At 42.5% G+C, this 21,190-nt stretch overlaps 1 protein-coding gene across 1 annotated transcript in view; it reads right to left on the bottom strand.

Moving 5' to 3' along the window:
• Positions 1-304: 304 nt before the first annotated feature.
• Positions 305-21,190, bottom strand: part of fyco1b (FYVE and coiled-coil domain autophagy adaptor 1b) — a 28,923-nt gene continuing 8,037 nt past the window's right edge. Inside the window, exons 7-18 of the mRNA XM_085389685.1 lie at positions 20,359-20,455; positions 17,811-20,252; positions 16,394-16,486; positions 15,019-15,137; positions 14,468-14,635; positions 13,276-13,416; positions 11,745-11,953; positions 11,456-11,597; positions 5,964-6,068; positions 4,002-4,212; positions 2,352-2,461; positions 305-2,260 (exon numbers count right to left, since the gene is read on the bottom strand). Coding sequence (XP_085245811.1) covers positions 2,185-2,260; positions 2,352-2,461; positions 4,002-4,212; positions 5,964-6,068; positions 11,456-11,597; positions 11,745-11,953; positions 13,276-13,416; positions 14,468-14,635; positions 15,019-15,137; positions 16,394-16,486; positions 17,811-20,252; positions 20,359-20,455 — 3,913 coding nt within the window. The 3' untranslated portion in view covers positions 305-2,184. The remainder of the gene's footprint in view (positions 2,261-2,351; positions 2,462-4,001; positions 4,213-5,963; positions 6,069-11,455; positions 11,598-11,744; positions 11,954-13,275; positions 13,417-14,467; positions 14,636-15,018; positions 15,138-16,393; positions 16,487-17,810; positions 20,253-20,358; positions 20,456-21,190) is intronic.

Raw genomic sequence — 21,190 nt, 5'->3', positions numbered from 1 at the left:
CATCTATGAAGGGGAAACTATCTATATAGGCCAAAACTACTTTCTGTAAACATGCCTTCTAATGCTTCACAGTTGGGGATTTTAACATCAGGCTAGCTTTTACTCCTTGTTAACCTCACAACCTTCAGCAAATTCAGCTGAATTGCTCCTCTGCAAACCGTACATGCGTGAATGTGCATGGTAGCTCTTCTGGTGGTTGTCGAGACACTTCCATCGTGAGCAGATTGACATCCACAGACCAGTGTGGCTAAAAAACAATGTGACCATCAAATACATCACAGTGATATGCTTCAGATTAAAATGCAACCACACATTCATCACACAATCCTTATTTATTAACCATAAACGTACATCATTTCTAGTATAAATATTTAGTTCTCATAAGACATGCCGGCAGATTCCCTCTGGTAAATCCAGCTGTAAACATCTACAATCAAACACTGCCTACATATGGAGGAGAAAAAAACCTCATTCATCATCTGGCACAAAGGCTCATGGGATACATATCGACAAAAAGCCCTTTCACAAAGTGCATTATACAGCAGTCATGTCGCAGTGTCTTTAAATAGAAACTCCCATTTAAGAATTGTAAAATATATTTGGCAACTTGTCACTCTTAATGAGCGGATGTATAAAAATCAATTAGCATTTTTCCTTATTTTCTTTTCTCCTGTCAGTTCTTCACAACATAAATTACAAAATGGGTTTAAAATGGTGGAAGAGATTTTGTAAAACCTCTGGATAGAGCAAAGCAGTTAAATCAATGTTACTCTGTCAGTATTGTTAAATGATGAGACACTGAGAGGATTGCTGATTGAAAACTTGGATCATCTTCCACATTAAACCTTTTAAAGGTCCACATATGAAAAAATTCAAGTATTAAAGTAACAGAATTTTTGGACTTGTGTGATTTAAAGGCTGAGGCTCGTGTTTTCTGTTTGACACACTGCAGGTTTTGCACATTTCTCATAACAAAACACTCTAATTAACTCATCCAGAACATTACACAGCAAAAGCATAAAAAAACCCCAAGAAAATCATTCTAAAGATGATTCTTTTTTCTTTCTAGAGACAGTAACAGCTTTGTGCTTTTCATGAGAATTTGTCCCATTTTTGCTCACTTTAAATGTAAAACCATCAAGAGTGATGGTTAAACTGATGGGGAAAAACAACTAAATACTGAAGCACTGAAACTTACATTTTGATATGTGCGTAATGAAGATGGGAAAGCTTGCACACACTCTTAATGTTTGCATGCACAGAACCCAAGCAGCCACATTCCCCTCTGTCTTCAGCTGCAACCACTAGAGACAAAGCACTGAAATAAAGCCTGTTTACTCAAGATAAATAAAACCAAATGCTTTCCGGGTTCTTCCTGTGGTTCTGTTTCTTCCATTTAAGCTTCGTCATGATTGCAACACATCCATTTCATCTAATTTCTGACAGCTGAAAAGGCAACAGTAAGAAAGATATGTGAAAGGACTGCTGGGCTCATTCTACCGCAGCATTAATGTCCACTGATGCGTCAGTTAAGACTCTGTTAACATCAGAGTTGAATTCTTCCACTGAAAAGTTTTACAATCAAAGTTACCGTTAATAAATCAAGTGATTAGATTTGATCTCAGCTTGCAACCACAGACGCTTTCACAACAAGAGGCTCCCTGTTTGATTATGACTCAATCGCATGTGTTTGCCAGCAGTCAGAGCTTTTCTGGGAACAATGTACTACAATTATTACTGTATATTATTTTTTTTCTCATAAAGAATTTTTATCTTATTTACGCAACACCCCACATCCCTCCCTGTTTTTTTTTTAAAGTGTATATAAACACTTTCTCAACCCTTTTTGTTTGATTTTGATACTTTTGGATATCAAAACATAAAACTTCTCATACTATGAAAAGAAGATTTTAACTGACACACACATTAAGCGGTCACATTCAAATACGAAAGCGCCTGAACTTTGGATATCCTTCCTTATGTATATTTAAACTAGCTTTCATAAAAGTGCATGCTGACATACCGTAGTGTAATATTGTTATTTACTTATGTGTTTTAATGCTGTGACCTTTCCGCTGTGGCTGCTCAGCATCAGAAGACTCTGAAGTGATACCTATGCGCTTAAACAGCCTTGACAGTTTGAAAAAGTCAGTGTTACACATCCTCGTGCTGCTCCTGCCACACTCAGAGGAGGTCGGTTCCATCGTAGACCACAGGCTTGTCTAGACTCAGATGATACAGCACTTTCTTAGAGATGAACCTGACAAACAGGAGAGAGAGAAAAGGCTTTATGTTCTGCTTTGTTCAGTCTTATTCTGAACAGTTGTTGTTTAGAGCACAGCGTGACTAACCTGGAGAAGGAATTGTCAAAGATAAGTGTGTATTCTCCAGGATTTCTGACTTTTAGTTCCCCCTGTATTGTCTCCTTGTGGGAGTTACAACGGGTCAGAGGGATCAAAACCTGCAGAGAGCAAAGGAGAGAAATCCGGGTTAAGGATTTTTTCTGTGTACACAAGATGGCAAAAGGAGGCAACATTTTACCAACTGTGAAACCAATTCAGAATCAGCTTACTGAATCTAAATCCCAATAAATGTGCAGAAAAGCTGTCGGACTTTCTCCACTGCTCCGTGACCTTTTTTAACCCTGTCCTGACACATTTTTATGTTTGTTGCCGGGCAGCTTACACAGTGGGCGGCTCTGCTACGGCTGCATAAGAACCACAGTAGAATAAAATATTAGCTCTGCTTTATCACTGAGGAAATATGAACTGAATAATTTAGTTGCTTCTGCATGCACACTGCATATTACATCAGGGGTCACAGAATACAGCCCCACACTATCAGCAGGCTGGGAAAGGCCGCTTGTCCCTCTCTGACTTGATTTATTGCTAATAAATATTTAGGAAAAATCCTGCAGCAGTCTGAGGTGTTTTGTTGACTTTGATGAAATAAACTGACACAAACTTTTACTTCAATCACTGGTGGTTAGACGGTTAGGCTAAATACACATCCACGGTATTATTAAGGTTACACTATATAAACAATCTCTAAACTGTAAACTATAAACTGTAAACTATACATGTACAGTTTATCTGTCATTGACTGCCTGGCAAATAGAAAAAACATATCCAAAATAAAAAAAAAACAAAAGTAAAAATACAAAACTATATACAAAAGCATGTGTACATATACCCGTATGCACATCTGTGTATATGTCAACCCATCAGTGCCAGAATTTAAACGGGAAACACTGACCAATCAGGTTTGAGCGGGCTTTGGATGCACATAGGTGAACGATCTGTATAGAAAGCAAAAAAATGGCGGCATTTGCCAGAAAACATCTGAAACCGTCAGCTATCGTCTGACAGCGTTTTAATTTTTTTAAATTAATTTTCATTTGTAAGTAATGACCTGAAAGCTTAGCCCCGACAACTGCTGCAAGCACAGGAAGTCCTCCATATTCTAAGACATCAGACTAGCAGATTGATTTTCATATCGCATCAGTGTTAAAGGTTGGCTATTAACACATCCATTACTATTCATTTGGAGTCATGTTTGTGTGGCGGTAGTCACGGCAGTAGTGCCTTTTGGTCACTATCCTCTCCTGAGGGGAACATCTGGCTATTTAGCTGCTGAATGCTCCACTGCGTTCAGCAGCAGTTAAATTGTGTTTGTTGAACACCAAGAACAATGAGACTGAGTCAGTGCTAAAAAAAATCAGTTTGAAAGATAACCAACAAACCCAGTGTTGTGATGAGCTGCATATGCGAGCGACTGTTTTCTGTAGATCAATTCTATTCTTTCATATTGCTTACCCTTTTCATTTTACAACTATCAAATGAGATCAAATGTTCACGTTAATGTTCACTGGTGAGTTTATATTCCTTTGGAGATCGGTTTACAGTTGAATAAATCCACTTTATTGGAATGGAATTGGATGGAAATGTATCTCTGTGAGGACGTGTCCTTCACCCATGGTTATACACATGCTGGGCTCTCACCTTGGCTTGTTCCAGTGGAGTCTCAGTGCTCTCCCTGTAGACCACACTGAAGGAGATGCTCTTTGGTTCAGATGTGAAGGTCCAGGACACGGTAGGACCACGGTTGCTCATGGTGATGGGGATGGTGCTGTAACAGCTGGATTTGATGAAGAGCTCTCGGGGGCTGTCGCCAAACGCTGCGATGTCATCCACCGTGAAGTGCACAGAGAACCTGCAGCATGTGGAACGAAACATTTCACGCTGAAACAGTGGCACTGCAGTACCCAACCCAGTTTAATCCCATATCATTTATCCATTTTTTAAACAAAATCCTAATTTCCAATTTACTTGATATTTTTCAGGGTTTTTTTCAGTTTATCCAGTCACTGTGCACAAAAAAGTATTCCGATATCTATCAAACACCTTAAGAAACACACCACATTTACTGTTAATGAGCTAGAATAAGTAACTTCAGGGTCATATTTCTGTTAAACTGTAAAAAATATTAATTACAAATATAGTTGGCTGGTATCTTATGCTACATGACTGAATTTGCAGCAGGTTGAGAGCAGCTAAAACGCTAACATTTCTCAAAACACAGTGGTAATAAGAAGTACCGTGATTCCCGGACTACAGAGCGCACCTGATTAAAAGCCGCATGCTCTAATTTTAGAAAGAAAATCAATTTTGTACTTGTACAGGCCCACCGGATTTTAAGCCGTATGCATTTCACCTGTAATATGAGATATTTACACAGAAATATTACATGTGAGGACTTTTAACGTTTAATTTAATCCGTAAGGTAACATAAACATGGTAACATAAACATGGTAACATAAACATGGTAACATAAACGTTATGGTAACATACAAAAATTCATACTGCAAATGCTTCTTTTCCTCGAACAGCGCCTGTAACACGGCTACCTTTAAGTACACGTACGTATCAGTAACACACAAATTACGTTGCTTATGGTTTTTTTACAATGTCTCTTAACAACCGGTAAAAATATATACCGTATATATACTACTTATCAATTTTATTGGTCTTCTGTTACCAGGCAAAATGTTTTTGGCCGCATGAAAAAAAAATGCATTAGCCACATGTCAGTATAAGCCGCAGTGTTCACAGTGTGGGAAAAAAGTAGCGGCTTATGACCCAAAAACTACGGTATGTTGAAGATTTCTGCAGAATTCCATAAATCTCTGTAGAGCTGAAAAGATTGACGTGCAAAAACACAAGCTCACATTGCAACATTTCTTTTCTGATTAAAAAGGAATTTGAAAAAGTTATCTTGGAAATGAGAAACGTCTGAAATCCTACAGACCAAACCTTCATTGATCAGCTGTCAGATCGATTGATAACAAGAAGAATAATACTAGCAGTGTGCGGCTAGCAAGCAACCTTGAGCTGCTCACCCCTTGTGGTGATGAGAAAATGATTACAAAAGTCTGGAATTTCACTTCACTCTTTTTGAATCATTTTAATCTTGACTGGTTCCATCTGACGCTCACTGAGTGGCATAAATCATCTGGTCATATGACTCGCTTTATACCATGTTTACACGTTTGAAGTAGTGCATTCCCTGAATCTATAAATAGACTGTTTCCCTTTAAAATGTTGAAATTCAAAGTCCTGTTTACAGTTTTCGACCTTATCAAAGGTGTGTTCTTTAACACTGTAACTGAAAAACAGTGCTAACAGCAGAAAGTTTCCACACAGCCTGAACAAACCAGCTCCAGGTTACACCAGAAGTGAAACTGTGGATCTGCAACATGTACTGCACAATATTTAGAGAAGTTGATAACCCCCAAACCAGATTTGCTTCATTTTTCAGTTCCCTTTTAGAATGTAGTTCAACACTTTTATCACAAAAAGACAAGAGAAACTTCTTCTGAAAATTAGAAACCCAAACAAAACATTTGACCTCACAAAATGCAACTACACTTGTGGCTTTCAGGTGTAACTTTCACAGAAACTTACGTCAGTTCTCCAGATTTCAGCAGGCAGATCTCTGCGTCCTGTACCGCAGCGCTGAGGTCGTCAGTATCCTCTGATGTGACGTCTCCCGCACTGGCACTGCTGTTTCTAATCAAAACGGCATTTATATTTCAGATCAACACATACTTTACGGCTCATTATTCAAGCATTTTTTGAAGCTTACAAAAACACTAGACTGAATACATGTATGAGACTGAGCAGCAGTCTTGAGCTTCCCCTTCTTTCATTATATTTTGCTAAACAAATGAAAATTATTGTAAGAAGGGCATATGTGGGAGGCAATATTTAAGAAAATCAGAACAGTTATTACAATAAAAACACTGAATTTTGGAAGCAGTTGATTCACAGTCTTGTAGACATCTAAAGCATCAAGAAATATATCTACCAAAGCCTCATCGGGCAAGTTTTGATCATTTAAAAACAAAATCTATTTAATAAAAAAAACTCACTAGTTTTTCAAGTTTTACAAAATTGTTTCAGTTTATATAATCCAGTGTTTTTAATTTTAATCAGACGTCTAGTTTTTATTTTTATGGTAGTTTACTGAAATGTAGTTTCAGTTAGTTATAATAACCATGGCAGCAACTGATACCTGAACCAGGAAAGCGAGACGCCGAAAGAGAGGGAAGCGAGCCGGCGCACTCGTGCGTTTGAGGAGACGCGGACTGCGAACTGCTCTTCCTGGGATCTTCCTTTCTAATGTACGCTCACTCGGCAATAAGATTGACGAACTGGCCCTGATGAGAAGCATGAACAGAGACTTTGCCTCCTCCTGTGTCTTATGTTTTACGGAGTCGTGGCTCAGTGAGAACATCCCAGACTGCGCGCTCAAGCTGGAGGGCTTCCATCTGCTGCGCGCGGACCGGCAGGCCGCTCTCTCCGGTAAGTCCAAAGGTGGAGGTCTCTGCTTCTACATCAATAGTGGCTGGTGCACAGATGTGACAGTGATTGCTCAGCACTGCTCTTCCTCTCTGGAATATCTTTTTATCCACTGCAAACCGTTTTATTCTCCGCGGGAGTTCGCTTCATTCATCCTGGCCGCTGTTTACATCCCGCCAGACGCAGATGCGCAGGCAGCTCAGTGCGCACTCGCGGAGCAGATTCTCCACACGGAGCGGACATTCCCGGACTCTCTCATCATTGCTCTTGGGGACTTTAACAAAGCCAATCTGAGCCATGAGCTTCCAAAATATAAGCAGTATATTAAATGCCCGACCAGAGAGGAGAGGACATTAGACCACTGTTACAGCACGATCAGCGGGGCCTATCGCGCGGTGCCCCGCGCTTCACTCGGACTTTCTGACCACGTCATGATCCACCTAATCCCCGCGTACAGACAGAGGCTGAAGCTCTCCAAACCTGTCGTGAGGACTAAAAAACTGTGGAGCAACGAGGCTGTGGAGGAGTTTCGCACGTGTTTGGAGTCTACAGACTGGGACACATTGAAGGCTGCTTCTAACAGCTTGGACGAGTTTACGGACACTGTCACCTCCTATATCCACTTCTGTGAGGACAGCATTGTGCCATCACGCACCAGGGTGAGTTATAACAATGACAAACCCTGGTTTACTCCTAAACTCAAAAAGCTGTGGCTGGAAAAGAGAAAGGCGTTCAGAAGCGGAGACAGGGACTGCTACAGAGAGGCCAAGTACAGGTTCACTAAAGAAGTGGACATTGCTAAACATCAGCACTCTGAGAAGATGCAGCAGCAGATCTCAGAGAATGACTCGGCCTCTGTGTGGAAAGGTTTTAGGAATATCACAAACTACAAGCCTAAAACCCCCCACTCCACTGATGACTTGCTCTTAGCCAACACCCTTAACGACTTCTACTGCCGTTTTGACGAGCCATCAGGCAGCCTTCACACCTCCAACGGCCCCAACAATAGAGACACTTTGGACACTCATTCCCCCACCTCTCCCCCCTCCATAGAGCCATCACCACCTTCAAACCGTTCACCTACAACACCCCCCTCCTCACCCCACACAAAAGAGGATTTCACACCACCTCCTCCCACCACAACTCTTCATATTCATGAAGCAGATGTGAGGAAGCAGTTTAAGAGTCTGAATGCTCGGAAAGCTCCCGGCCCAGACGGTGTGTCTCCTGCCACCCTCAGACACTGTGCAAACGAGCTGGCCCCAGTGTTTTCTGGCATTTTCAACTCCTCACTGCAGGCATGTCATGTGCCTGCCTGCTTCAAGTCCTCCACCATAATCCCTGTCCCCAAGAAACCTAGGATCACTGGACTAAATGACTACAGACCCGTGGCTCTGACATCTGTGGTCATGAAGTCTTTTGAGCGCCTAGTTCTCTCCCATCTCAGGACCCTCACGGCCCCCCTCCTGGACCCCCTGCAGTTTGCATATAGAGCCAACAGGTCTGTAGACGACGCCATCAACATGGCCCTACACTTCATCCTGCAGCATCTGGACTCCCCAGGAACCTACGCCAGGATCCTGTTTGTGGACTTCAGCTCTGCCTTCAACACCATCCTTCCAGACCATCTCCGAGACAAGCTTTCCCAGATGAATGTGCCTGATCCCATCTGCCGGTGGATCACTGACTTCCTGACGGACAGGAAGCAGCATGTGAGGCTGGGAAAGAATGTCTCGGACTCTCGGACCATCAGCACCGGCTCCCCTCAGGGCTGTGTTCTTTCTCCTCTGCTCTTCTCCCTGTACACCAACTGCTGCACCTCCACCCACCAGTCTGTCAAGCTAATCAAGTTTGCAGATGACACCACCGTTATTGGACTCATCTCTGACGGGGATGAGTCTGCCTACAGGAGGGAGGTTGAACGTCTGGTGTCTTGGTGCAGCCACAACAACCTGGTGCTAAATGCCCAGAAGACAGTGGAGATTATTGTGGACTTCAGGAAGCACACAGCCCCACTCCCCCCCATCATCCTGACTGACACCCCCATCACCTCTGTGGACTCATTCCGCTTCCTGGGTACCACCATCACCCAGGACCTGAAGTGGGAGCCCACCATCACCTCCGTCATCAAGAAAGCCCAGCAGAGGATGTACTTCCTGAGGCAGCTGAAGAAATTCAACCTGCCAACACGGACGATGATGCAGTTCTACACTGCAATCATCGAGTCCATCCTCACCTCCTCCATCACCGTGTGGTACGCTGGAGCCACTATCAGGGACAAACAGAGACTGCAGCGTGTTGTGCGCTCTGCTGAGAAGGTGATTGGCTGCAGACTCCCATCTTTGCAGGACCTGTACACCTCCAGGACACTGGGGCGTGCAGCTCGGATCTCGGCTGACCCTTCTCACCCTGGACACAGTCTGTTTGACCTGCTCCCCTCAGGCAGGAGGCTCCGGTCCATTCGCACCAGAACCTCTCGCCATAAGAACAGTTTCTTCCCCTCTGCTGTTGGACACATGAACAATAACCATATGACTGTACCCGCCACTAACACATGACCCTACGCTGTGTGACTGCATCATTCTATGTTTGGCACTGATCACCACCTGCACTCATGTATATATCTTTCAACGTAGCACTCTTAATTCTTATTCTCATGTATATATCTCATGTATATCTCATGCACATATCTTTCCACGTAGCACTTTTAATTCTTATCCCTACTTTTATTTTTTTCCATGTCTATTTAAGTGCTATTTATGACAGCATGTTTGCACTGAAGCACCGCAGCAATTTCCTAATGTTGTAAACCTGCTCAACATTTGGCAATAAACCCATTCTGATTCTGATTCTGATAGAATCATGCGCTCACACAAATTGAAAGTCGATATTTGTTTTTCTTTCTTTCTTCCCCCCTTTCTCACCGTCTCTTCTCCCCTCTGTTTTTCTTTCTCTCCCTCTCTTTCTTTCATTCTTTCTCCCTGTCCTATCCCCCAGTCATGTCTGTCCCGTTTGTAACAACCGAAAATAAAATAAAATAAATACATAATTATAATAAAGGTCAATCAAATGGACCAATATGGCAAGGCCATGATGATCCACTTGGTAAAATAAATCCGCTTGGCATCTTTTTTGGCCTTAAGACAACAATTCTGATGGCTAAAGATCCAAACGGGACAAAAAAAAAACAAAAAAACAAAAACAAAGTTGATATTTGGTATGAGCACCTTTATTCTTCAGCACAGCCTGGCCAAGTTTTCTTGTGATCTCTTTAAGCAGTCATCATAGAACCATAGAGAAGCCTGTAGAAGTACACCAGTACTTCTACAGTACAGTACTTCTTGAAGTGCATTCAAAGCTCTTCTTTGGATGTTTCTACCTTTTGTTTTGTTTTCGGGCGATCGTGGCTCAAGAGTTGGGAATTTGCCTTGTAATTGGAAGGCTGCCGGTTCGAGCCCCGGCTTGGACAGTTTCGATCGTTGTGTCCTTGGGCAAGACACTTCACCCCTTGTCTACTGGTGGTGGTCAGAGGGCCCGGTGGCGCCAGTGTCCGGCAGCCTCGCCTCTGTCAGTGTGCCCAGGGTGGCTGTGGCTACAATGTAGCTTGCCATCACCAGTGTGTGAATGTGTGAGTGAATGGGTGGGTGACTGGATGTGTAAAGCGCTTTGGGGTCCTTAGGGACTAGTAAAGCGCTATACAAATACAGGCTATTTACCATTTCTGTCGAGATGATGCCACACTGTTTCAATAATAATGTTGATGTCCAGTCTCTGGGGAGGACAGTGATCGTCTAACTGGCATTGTGTTTGGGATGAACGCTGTTGCCAAGCTATAAATTCCAGATGGCATTGCATGGTGGATCAAAATCCGATGGTACAAGTTTTCTGTTATGTGTAGTCACAACACTGGTTCATCCTTCGAGTTAGGTGACTTTCTTGAATTACTCATAGATCAGTGTTGACTGGCTTGAGTTTGTTAAACAAAGCAAAAAAGAACATTCTTCTGAAAATGATCCAGTAAAATGACTGGAGTGGGAAGAAGTAAAAAAGCTGCCAATGTCCAAAGAAAAACTGAAAAAAAAAAAAACAATAACGGGAAAATCGGACTGCTTGGAAGAAAAATATGAAGAACTGAGGAGTGGCTCAAGACTTTTGCACATTACTTAAATACATTTAAAAACAACAATAAAAGCCAAATAAATTAACAATAAAATCCTCAAGAATAGAGACCTCAAGTACAAGTAATAGCTTATTGACTTCACATACCAAAGACGCCAACGTACTGCTAAAGAAGTACAAATCTATGTCTTAGAGCATATGTCATTTGTTTTGGGATATGCAAATGTGTTAAATATAAAATTGTAATTATATTCCGGGGTAAGTGAATTTTTCAATAATCACTTTAGCGGTCATGCTTATTTCTGGCTGCTTCTGATTAATCTGGAGCACACTAAGTAGACTGTTTCAGAGGAGGCATGTTGCAAAGGACAGGTGCAAATAGAAAATCTGTTTTAGTGGCTGTTATTAATCTGCCATGCAGTGTCTGATAATCCTGTTGCTTACTATATCTGTCCATCTGTGTGTGAGATACTTACAGTTGTGCTGCCCCCTGCTGTCCATGTCCAGGCGAGCAAGCGGGGACAAAAGACAGGGATTCACTGTCGTACGCCCCAATCACTTCTTCATCTGTGATAATGTCAAAAACACCATCATCCAGTTTCTCATCTCCACCTGCTCCTAGAAGATAAACATCATATTCACCATAGATCTTTATTGTTAGCTCTTACTGTAGTGTGTATATCACTACCGTGTCCCCAATATAAATTAAATATGTAAATATTTTATCCTTTGACACATTAATCCAGTGAGTGTGTAGGAGACTACCTGAAACACCGCTTACAGCCAGGCCAGCCTGCAGAAAGCGCCTAAATGGTGTTCCCGGTGTGCTGTGAGTCACTTCTTCCTGCGGGTGGCGCTCAACTACTGCACTGTGCTGGTTGTAACAGTCCTTACAGCAGCGCTCTCTGTTGCCACCCTGCTGGATGCTCACTGTGTTGCTGCAACAGTAGTAGCAGAAAGGACGACCACACAGCCTAGAATAAGGCAAAAAGATTGAGACAGAGCGTGTTAGTGCAACTCGCTGTGAAATGTTCACTGGAGAGAATTGACCTGTGCGTTGTAGTTCCTTTTATGTGAAGTATAGATTTGCACAAAAAGAAATGAAACTATCAAAGGTAAAAAAAGGGCATTAAAAAACAGAAGACGTGTAAAAATGTAACTTGTAGGACTTGATAGTTCCTTAGTTTTCAGCCTTCATCTCTGGGTAGTCAGCAGTTTTTGATCTAAAACCCTAAAGCAGTGCTATGGGACAAAACATGTGACTCATAACAGCCACTTCAGAGGTGGAGTGGATAAACAGGAAAAAAGCTCAATTGAATGACCTATGAGTAAAGCTTGAGCACTACTGATGTAAGGTAAAAGTAAAGGAAGAGCATTTAGGCATGTAAATGTGGTTAAGACGACCTGCTGAAGCTCCAACAGAGCATCAGAACAGGGAAGAAAGCTTTAAGTGGCGTTGAACTTGATCGTGTTGTTGGTGCAAGACAGGCTCGTGTGAGTGTTTAAGAAACTGCTGATCTACTGGAATACTCCCACACACCCATCTGTAGGGTTTACAGACAATGGCTTTAAAAAGAGGAAATCTACAATGAGCAACAGTTCTGAGTAACAGTGCCTTGCCAGAGGTCAGAGCTGAATAGTAACGCTGCTTCAAGCTGATAGGAAAGCAACCACTTGTTACTACCAGTTTATGCAGAAGACCATCTCTGAATTTAGAACACACCGAATGTTGAAAAGGACGGATTGCATCACCAGAAGATTGTACCGAGTGTCACTCCTATCAGCTCAGGAAACGTCCCGCAAGTTCTCAAATTAGTGCCATGAAGGTTTGAGGCAACTATGAAGGCAAAAGAGGGTCCAACCGGGTACCCGACAAGGTGTACATTTGCTGAATTGAGAGTGATGCATTTGTGAGGGATACCATTCAGTGGTAGAACAGAGTGTATCTGAATAATGATCACAAAGCTTCATGAGGCACAAAGAGTTCTGTATCATAGTCACTTTGACTTTGTCTTCACTTCCCTCAGGTCACTGAGGGTCACGGTCATGCATTATCATGTCCTACACATGTGTGCATGTTTTGAATAAGCACAGTCTTTTGCAGAACTAAGTTTGTAGAAGTGCTTTGCAATGCTCAATGTAAACCAAGTGAGGAATGTGTGAGAAAACAGTTATCACACAACCACAGTGTAAACACGCAGTGAATGACCTCAGAGTGTTGAGAAGCTGTGAAAGAAATGAGTGTGCTTTTACTGGTTGGTGCTTCCAAGCAGTTTCTGTTTTGATGGACCATCACCTGCAGCTGTACTTGCGGAACCACCAGCTGAACTGAGTGTGGCAGCCCAGACAGTAGTTAACGTCCCTCTCCGACTCCTCATCCCGCAGCTTCTGCTCAAACTCCAGAGCGTCTGACTTCTGCCAAAGGGCATCTTTCTCCCTGCAACAAGCACAAGCATATTTTTACACTTTTCAAAATCCGCCCTTCCAGTGTGGATGTCACGGTACCAGAAATTTAGATTATACTGATACCAGTAGAATGATTTTTGACAGCCAATTTGATACGGACTGTTCTTAAAGTTAAACTCCATTATTAGGAATGTTGGAGGCAGTTTATTTAAAATGCTAACATTATATTTTATGAGACAGACTGAAATGTGATGGTTGCAGAATAGCCTAACCAAAAGAAAAAGGTAAAAAAGAACTTAAGAATAAAAACAAAAACCCCCAGAAATGATTTTGTATTAAGCTAATCTGTGGAAAAAGAAAAGACGTTTATACCTGATGAGCTCAACTCATCAGTTCGACCTTGGAGAAGCTCACATTTTACAGTCTGGTCTCTTAGCTTAGCTTCGGTTTCCTGGAGCTTTTCAAGTAACTCTGCTTGGCTTTTCTGCGACGCTATAATGTTCTTCTCTAACTTTTCAGCTTTGGTAGTGAATGAATCCAGTTCCTGTTGAGTTGTGGCTAACTGTTTCTTCAGTGTGGACTGACTGCCGAGAAGCTCAGTATTCTCATGCTCCAGCTTCTTTAACTGAGCATCAGATTGCTCCCTTTGCATAAACGCCTTCTGAACCATCTCCTCCAATTTCAGGTTTTCATCTAAAAGCCTTTTCTCTCTGTCTTCCACACTCATCTTTGCAGCTTCTACTCTACTTCTGAAGTGCTTCTCAGACGCCTTCAAAGAAGCTAGCTGGTCTAACAGGGCAGCCCTGCTCTCAGTTAGCTCGGAAATGCTTACCTCACTTTTCCTAACCGTTTGGAGAAGCTTAGCATTTATTTCCATTAGACTGCTGAACTGTGTTTTGTCATCTGCAGTATTCTCTGATTGACTGCAAGATGTTATTTCATCATCAATAATTCGAGGGGCCACTGTTTCTTTCCCCACGTTTAGCTTATCTAACTGCTCCTCCAAATGTTTGATTCTTTCTGAACCCCCAGAAATGATTTTGTATTAAGCTAATCTGTGGAAAAAGAAAAGACGTTTATACCTGATGAGCTCCACAAGCCTTTCTTCCAAATTGATTTTGGTACGGTAAAGATCATCCAGTTCAGCAGCCATTTTCACGTCAAAGCTTTGTTTGTCCTGTGTGACTCTCCGTAGGTTTTCAGCCATCTCCTGACAGGCCCGCTGAGCAACTGCTAACGCCTCCTCAGATCTGCATATAGCACAAATACATGCTGACCAAAAAAACATGGAGGATCGAGCATCCATGCAGACCTTATCCCAGCTGTCACTAGGAAAGCAGGGTACACCCTAGAAAGGCTAACAGTCATCACAGAGCTAACACACAGAGACAAGCAATCATGCTCTCATTCACACCTATGGCCAAATTAGACTTGCCAATTAACCTAACATGGGTGTCTTTAGACTGTGTGACAAAGAGGGAGTACCCAGAGAGATTCGACTCCGTGCCGCCAACACAGACAACGTGTATTTGGTTGTTTCTGGGCTAGACAGCTCACAACAGACAAGATTAAAAACTTTCATCAGGAGCTTTAATTTGGTCCAGAATGTGTGATTATGAATACAGTATCTCACCTTGATAAATTCCCTTTCAGATGGATTATCTCGTCTTCTTTCTGCTGGATGAGGTTTTCAGACTCGGCCATCTGGATGTTTGTCTCCTCAATCTGTTGGCAGTATCTCTGATTCTCAGCCTGCAATCAGCGCAGCAAAGCACAGCCTTATTTCTTTCTCTTTGTGAATTATGTTTGTGAATATAACATTATGGTTACTTCAATTGACAATATACAGAATGGAACTGCAATTTGTTTTCCCATTTATCAACCCCACACATGAAAATGCAGATCGAGCTGCGCAAGCTACACATGCGTTTTGTCACGCATCATCCTCCAGCGATGACTTTAGTGTGGTCAGTGTTAGACAGCAAAGAAGTTCCATTTCCACATGTAAAACCACTTCACTATGTGAATACTGTCAGCATGTTGACCACAACTAAAAATCTTCTTACAAAATTAAACCAATGCGAGTTTCAGGTGGTTTTTATGACGATGAATAACAGACAAAGAGCCTTCAAAATAAATGTGGGAAAAAAAGAACTATCTCAGGGAAGTTCTCTAAAATAATTAGAGATGTAAAATACAAAATGCTTCACATAAAGCAGTATTCAGAAGCTGTTTTCTTTGCATGAATTTCCCACTCAGGACCATAACCTGTTGGTTTTAATGGTCAAAAACCAACAGAAATTATTTTTAAGAGGAGTCTGTTTGTTGGTAGTTTGGCTCTTTAACTTTCTTCTTTAACCCAAGTGGAGGAGTTTAAGCATCTCGGGGTCTTGTTCACGAGTGATGGGAGAAGGGAGCGGGAGATCGACAGACGGATTGGTGCAGTGGCTGCAGCGATGCGGACGCTGTACCGGTCTGTTGTGGTGAAGAGAGAGCTGAGTGTAAAAGTGAAGCTCTCAATTTACCGGTCGATCTACGTCCATACCCTCACCTATGGCCACGAGCTGTGGGTAGTGACCGAAAGAACGAGATCGCAAATACAAGCGGCGGAAATGAGCTTCCTCCGAAGGGTGGCTGGCCTTTCCCTTAGAGATAGGGTAAGAAGTTCGGCCATTTGAGAGGGGCTCAGAGTAGAGCCGCTGCTCCTCCACATCAAAAGGAGCCAGCTGAGGTGGTTCAGGCATCTGACAAGGATGCCTCATGGGCGCGGTTTTCCGGGCATGTCCCACCGGGAGGAGGCCCCGGGGCAGACCCAGGACACGCTGGAGAGATTATATCTCTCGGCTGGCCTGGGAACGCCTTGGCTATGCTGGAGGAGGTGGCTGGGGAGAAGGAGGTCTGGGCTTCTGTGCTTGGGCTACTGCCCCCGCGACCCGGCCCCGGATAAGCAGAAGAAAATGGATGGACTTTCTGTTTACAACACCGTACTGAATTTTTTATCCTCTTACCTCTAGCCCCTTGAGGTTGTTCTCCAGGGCAACTACCTTCTCATGCTCAGTCTGGAGCTGCAATTTAACATCCTCTAACTCTTGAATCGTGCTCTAGATGGACAAAAAATAATCAGAAATTCATCATTAACGTTGAGCAGGGTATGTAGAAAACATATCTAGTTGCACTCTAGCCGAGTTGGTATAAATCTTTCTATACATTCTAGTTATTTTCAAAATCATGGCCTAAATATTTTAGTAGTAACAAAAAAGATGACTTGTTTATATTGCTCGTGTACAGTGCAGTGAGACTGTGCAACTTTTTCTAAAAGCACGTGTCTGCATCTTAGCAAGAGTTCAGTGGTATGGTTACTTATTCTCAGGACTGCAGATGAAATTATTTGAGAATATGGGAATGCGTTTGTATTTCTCTGTAATAACCAGTGATTTTCCCCGATAACCAGGTGCAGGTTCTGTCGCTCACCTCACTATATTAAAAAGTGGAATCATCAAACAGCTCTGTAAATTGCTGTACAATTTGAGGATAATATTATTTCAAAGAAAAGTGTAGGCAGCAGATAAAAACTTCCACGAACTGACATAGAATTTGTGGAATTTCTGGCAGTTTTACAAAAACGCAAAGCGTGAAAATCTCCTCTAGTGCCGGGGAGGCTTTCACATGTAAATGAAAGTGCAGTACAAATGCAAATTGGGACCACTGCTCCAAAAGTAACACCTTTTTTCTCAAATGTCCTGACTCCATTTAAGATCTTGTATGCTATACTTAGATCAGGCTTCATTTATGTATGTACTCATGACTGAAACTTGAATAATCTGCTTTATATTTCCAAACACATGATGCTGAATGACATTATGTGGCAATACTCATATGCAAATGCAGCACGTAGCAGGGGTTTCAATGTCATTTTTGTTGAGTGCTCAACTTTAGCGTCATTTCAGCTCATCGTGTAAGATCTGAATTTTTGTAACCGACCAGACTCGAGATAAAAGTGCACAAGAGGGTCAGTCTGTACTAATATTTCAGTTATATATCAAAGCAGGAGCAAAGAGATGGTCAGAAAAAGGAAAAAATAAATAAATACCTGCTTTATTTCCTTCTTTAACTTAAGTAACTCTATACCAGCACTGATGGGTTGCGACATATTCATTAAGAAGAACACATGAACAATGCCAACCAACCATAATCACAGCTTACAAGGACAAGACTGATGCACAATCCTAAATTTGCATTAAAAGAATGAGCTCAAAAGTTAACATTAAAAAGAAACCTGTAATTTCGCTAACAGATTTCTTTCAAAAAATTAAGCTGCGTAAAACTGTTTTTCAGTTTATAAGAAACAGTTTTGTTTACAAGGAAGTATGTCATAAACGGGAAGACAACAGTAACTTTGTACATGTATACTTTACTCTGCCTGACCTGGAGCTGGCTTTCATGGCTCACAGCTTCACTGCTGAGCTGCAACTGCAGTTGTTGATTCTCTTCCTGGTTCATCTCCCGCACAGCTTCGACTTCCTGTTGGGCCTCCCTCAACTGTTTCTCCAGTTTCTCCTTGGATGCCATCAAATTCTCAGTGTTTGGGAGCTGACTGTGGAGCTCCTGGTTCTCCTTGCGCAGCTGCTCCATGCAGGCATTCAGCCTTCCTGCTTCCTGAGCCGCCTCCTCCTCCAGCTCCTGCAGCTTTGTTGACTGACCCTCCCAGCGCAGCCGAGCCTCCTCGTTCTCAGCGGTCAGCATGCACACGTGCACGCCTAGTTCTGCGGTCTCTGTGTTGGCTCTGTGAAGGGCCTCCCTTGATTCACTGTTCTCCAGACACAAAGCATTGTAACGCATCTTAAGCTTATCAAGCTCCTCTCTAGAGGCCGTCACCTCTGCAGCAAGACCGGCTCGAGCCTGTGCCTCGCCATCTCGCTCACGAATAAGAGCCTCCTCACGCTCGCGAGATCTAAGAATTTCATCCACATGCCGGCGGTTTAGTTCCTCCACTTGGGCCTTCAGTTGTTCTACTAAAACACGAAGGTCTTCTCTGGAGGCTTCTGTCACCTCCTGCAGGGCCTGAGCTTTCATCCTCTCCTCATTTCCTGCCAGGAGTTGTGCCCTAAGCTCCACCACCTCTTCCTGGAGCCTGGTTACCTCTCTCACGTTGACTTCCAGTTGTGCCTCAGCTATAACCAGCCTGAATGGGGCCTCTTTGGATTCCACTGAGGAAGTCTGGTGCTCACTGTGAAGCTTTTGCATTTTTTCGTTGCTCTCTGCGGCTCCTTTTTCATCATGCAGCTCCCCACTCCTGCTTTCTAGCTCATCAGTTCGACCTTGGAGAAGCTCACATTTTACAGTCTGGTCTCTTAGCTTAGCTTCGGTTTCCTGGAGCTTTTCAAGTAACTCTGCTTGGCTTTTCTGCGACGCTATAATGTTCTTCTCTAACTTTTCAGCTTTGGTAGTGAATGAATCCAGTTCCTGTTGAGTTGTGGCTAACTGTTTCTTCAGTGTGGACTGACTGCCGAGAAGCTCAGTATTCTCATGCTCCAGCTTCTTTAACTGAGCATCAGATTGCTCCCTTTGCATAAACGCCTTCTGAACCATCTCCTCCAATTTCAGGTTTTCATCTAAAAGCTTTTTCTCTCTGTCTTCCACACTCATCTTTGCAGCTTCTACTCTACTTCTGAAGTGCTTCTCAGACGCCTTCAAAGAAGCTAGCTGGTCTAACAGGGCAGCCCTGCTCTCAGTTAGCTCGGAAATGCTTACCTCACTTTTCCTAACCGTTTGGAGAAGCTTAGCATTTATTTCCATTAGACTGCTGAACTGTGTTTTGTCATCTGCAGTATTCTCTGATTGACTGCAAGATGTTATTTCATCATCAATAATTCGAGGGGCCACTGTTTCTTTCCCCACGTTTAGCTTATCTAACTGCTCCTCCAAATGTTTGATTCTTTCTGAACTCGCAGCTAGCTCTTTCTCTCTGCTTTTAAGCGTTTTTCTTAAATCCAAGCTCAGACTCTCAAGTTCCTCATTCTGGCTGCTACTGAGACTACACTGCTTCTCTACCTCCTCCCTCTCTTCCTGGAGCATTTTTCTCAGTTCCTCCGCCTGCCTTTCCCTGCATTCCAGTGAGGCCTGCAGGTCCTGAAGCTGTGCTCTCAAATTCCCTGTCTCTTTCTCTTTCAAAGTCAATGCCCCCTGAATTCGACCAACCGCACTCTGGAGCTCCTCTAACCGCATGAGCGCTGCCTCCCGTTCGTCATCAGCTCCAGCTTTTACTTCAGCTAGCCTCTCCTTAGCATTCTTCAATTCTTCTTCCCTGAGTTTTAGTTGCTGCGACAGACATTCACAGTGCCTCGCCGTGTCCTCAGCCTCTCTCTTAGCCTCCAGCCTCCCCTCCTCTGCAGACTTGAGTTTATCCAGGAGTTCCTGGATTTTCCAGGCTGATTCACAGTAACTAGCAGTTTGTTGGCCCCTTTCTTTAAGAGCCTCATCTAACTTAGAAAGAAGCTCCATATTTTTGTTCTCAGCAGTTGTGAGTCTATCTTGAAGTTCACTTCTTATCGGTTCCCTGCAGGTTTGATAGTGATTAACTCTTTCTTCACTGTATGTTTCTGGGTTACTTTGGACTGCTGTAGATGTCGAATTGGCAGACTTCTGAGCTGACAACTGTTCTTGAAGGTGTTTTACAATATCTTTCAGCTCCGCAGCCTCCTTGCCTAACTCCTGAACCCGCACCAAAAGCTCCTGCTGTCTGAGCTCGGACTGGTCAAGCTCAATGCGCAGATTCTCTGCAATGCTGCAGGAAGAAGGTTCCCCCAGTTCTCCCAGTTCATCAAGACCACTGTGGCTCAAGTCTGGGACTGGAAGGAACTCCTGACCCTGTTCAGTGCATGGAAAAAGAGAGAGCAAAGGTCAGGTGCATTAAACATTAGTCACATTTAACCAGAAAATTGTGGGAAATACTGATATAACAGTTTTTGTGTACCTGTGAGTGTGAATAACTGCTAACCAGACTGTTCACACTAGAGCAGCGACTCGGGGGTTTCCAAAGGTAAGCTGAGGAGCCAGATCCTAATGTTCGCCTTTGTTAATGAGACACCAAATATTAGGGTCACATAATGACAAACAGTGAAAATGCTTTATTTTAAAGTTCTGCTAAATTTCTGTAATATATACCAGAAAGAACTGTATTATTTAGAAATGGTTAACAGGAAGTAAAAACCACACCTATATACAATACACATACCAAGAACATGCCAAGATTTTAAAGAACCCAAGAAAATATGCAATATTTACAGAGTATAACTGAGGTCATTTTAAAAAACTCTTAGTTCTTCATTTTAAAAGGAACTATCTTGCCTAATTTTACTGTGGGAGCCCACACTCAGTGGCATTTAATTCTGTAGAAAAGATTAACATAAAAAACGAAAAAAATCCCATAGACTGCCATAAAGTCTACTTTTAGATGAGATTAGTTCATTCGATGAAATGAGAAAAGTTAATTTAATTTTAGCAGTATGTTAAATGGACGAACAGATTTGAAATGTAGTCCAGCTTTTATGCTTTTCTTGTTAGTGGGGAAAATATGAGTCAATTTACACAAATACAAGCAAGGAAGTCACTCAGACGTTACACATTTCTTCTCTGGAATTAGAAAGTGATGATTTCATGCTACTCATTGGAAATAGAATTGACAACCGCAGCAAATTCTTTTTAAGAATTTCTTAAAAAGAGTGCAGGACTCTACTGTCTTCTTTTCTAATAGCTTGTAAAAATAGTAATAACAATACATTTTATTTATAGGCACCTTTAAAAAC

The sequence above is a fragment of the Rhamphochromis longiceps genome, linkage group LG18 (assembly GCF_057381845.1).
Source record: "Rhamphochromis longiceps isolate RC_006_pf linkage group LG18, R_longiceps_female_GT1.1, whole genome shotgun sequence".
NCBI lineage: Eukaryota > Metazoa > Chordata > Actinopteri > Cichliformes > Cichlidae > Rhamphochromis > Rhamphochromis longiceps.
The sequence above is the reverse complement of the archived record's forward strand: the minus strand, read 5'-3'. Positions and strand labels throughout refer to the sequence as shown.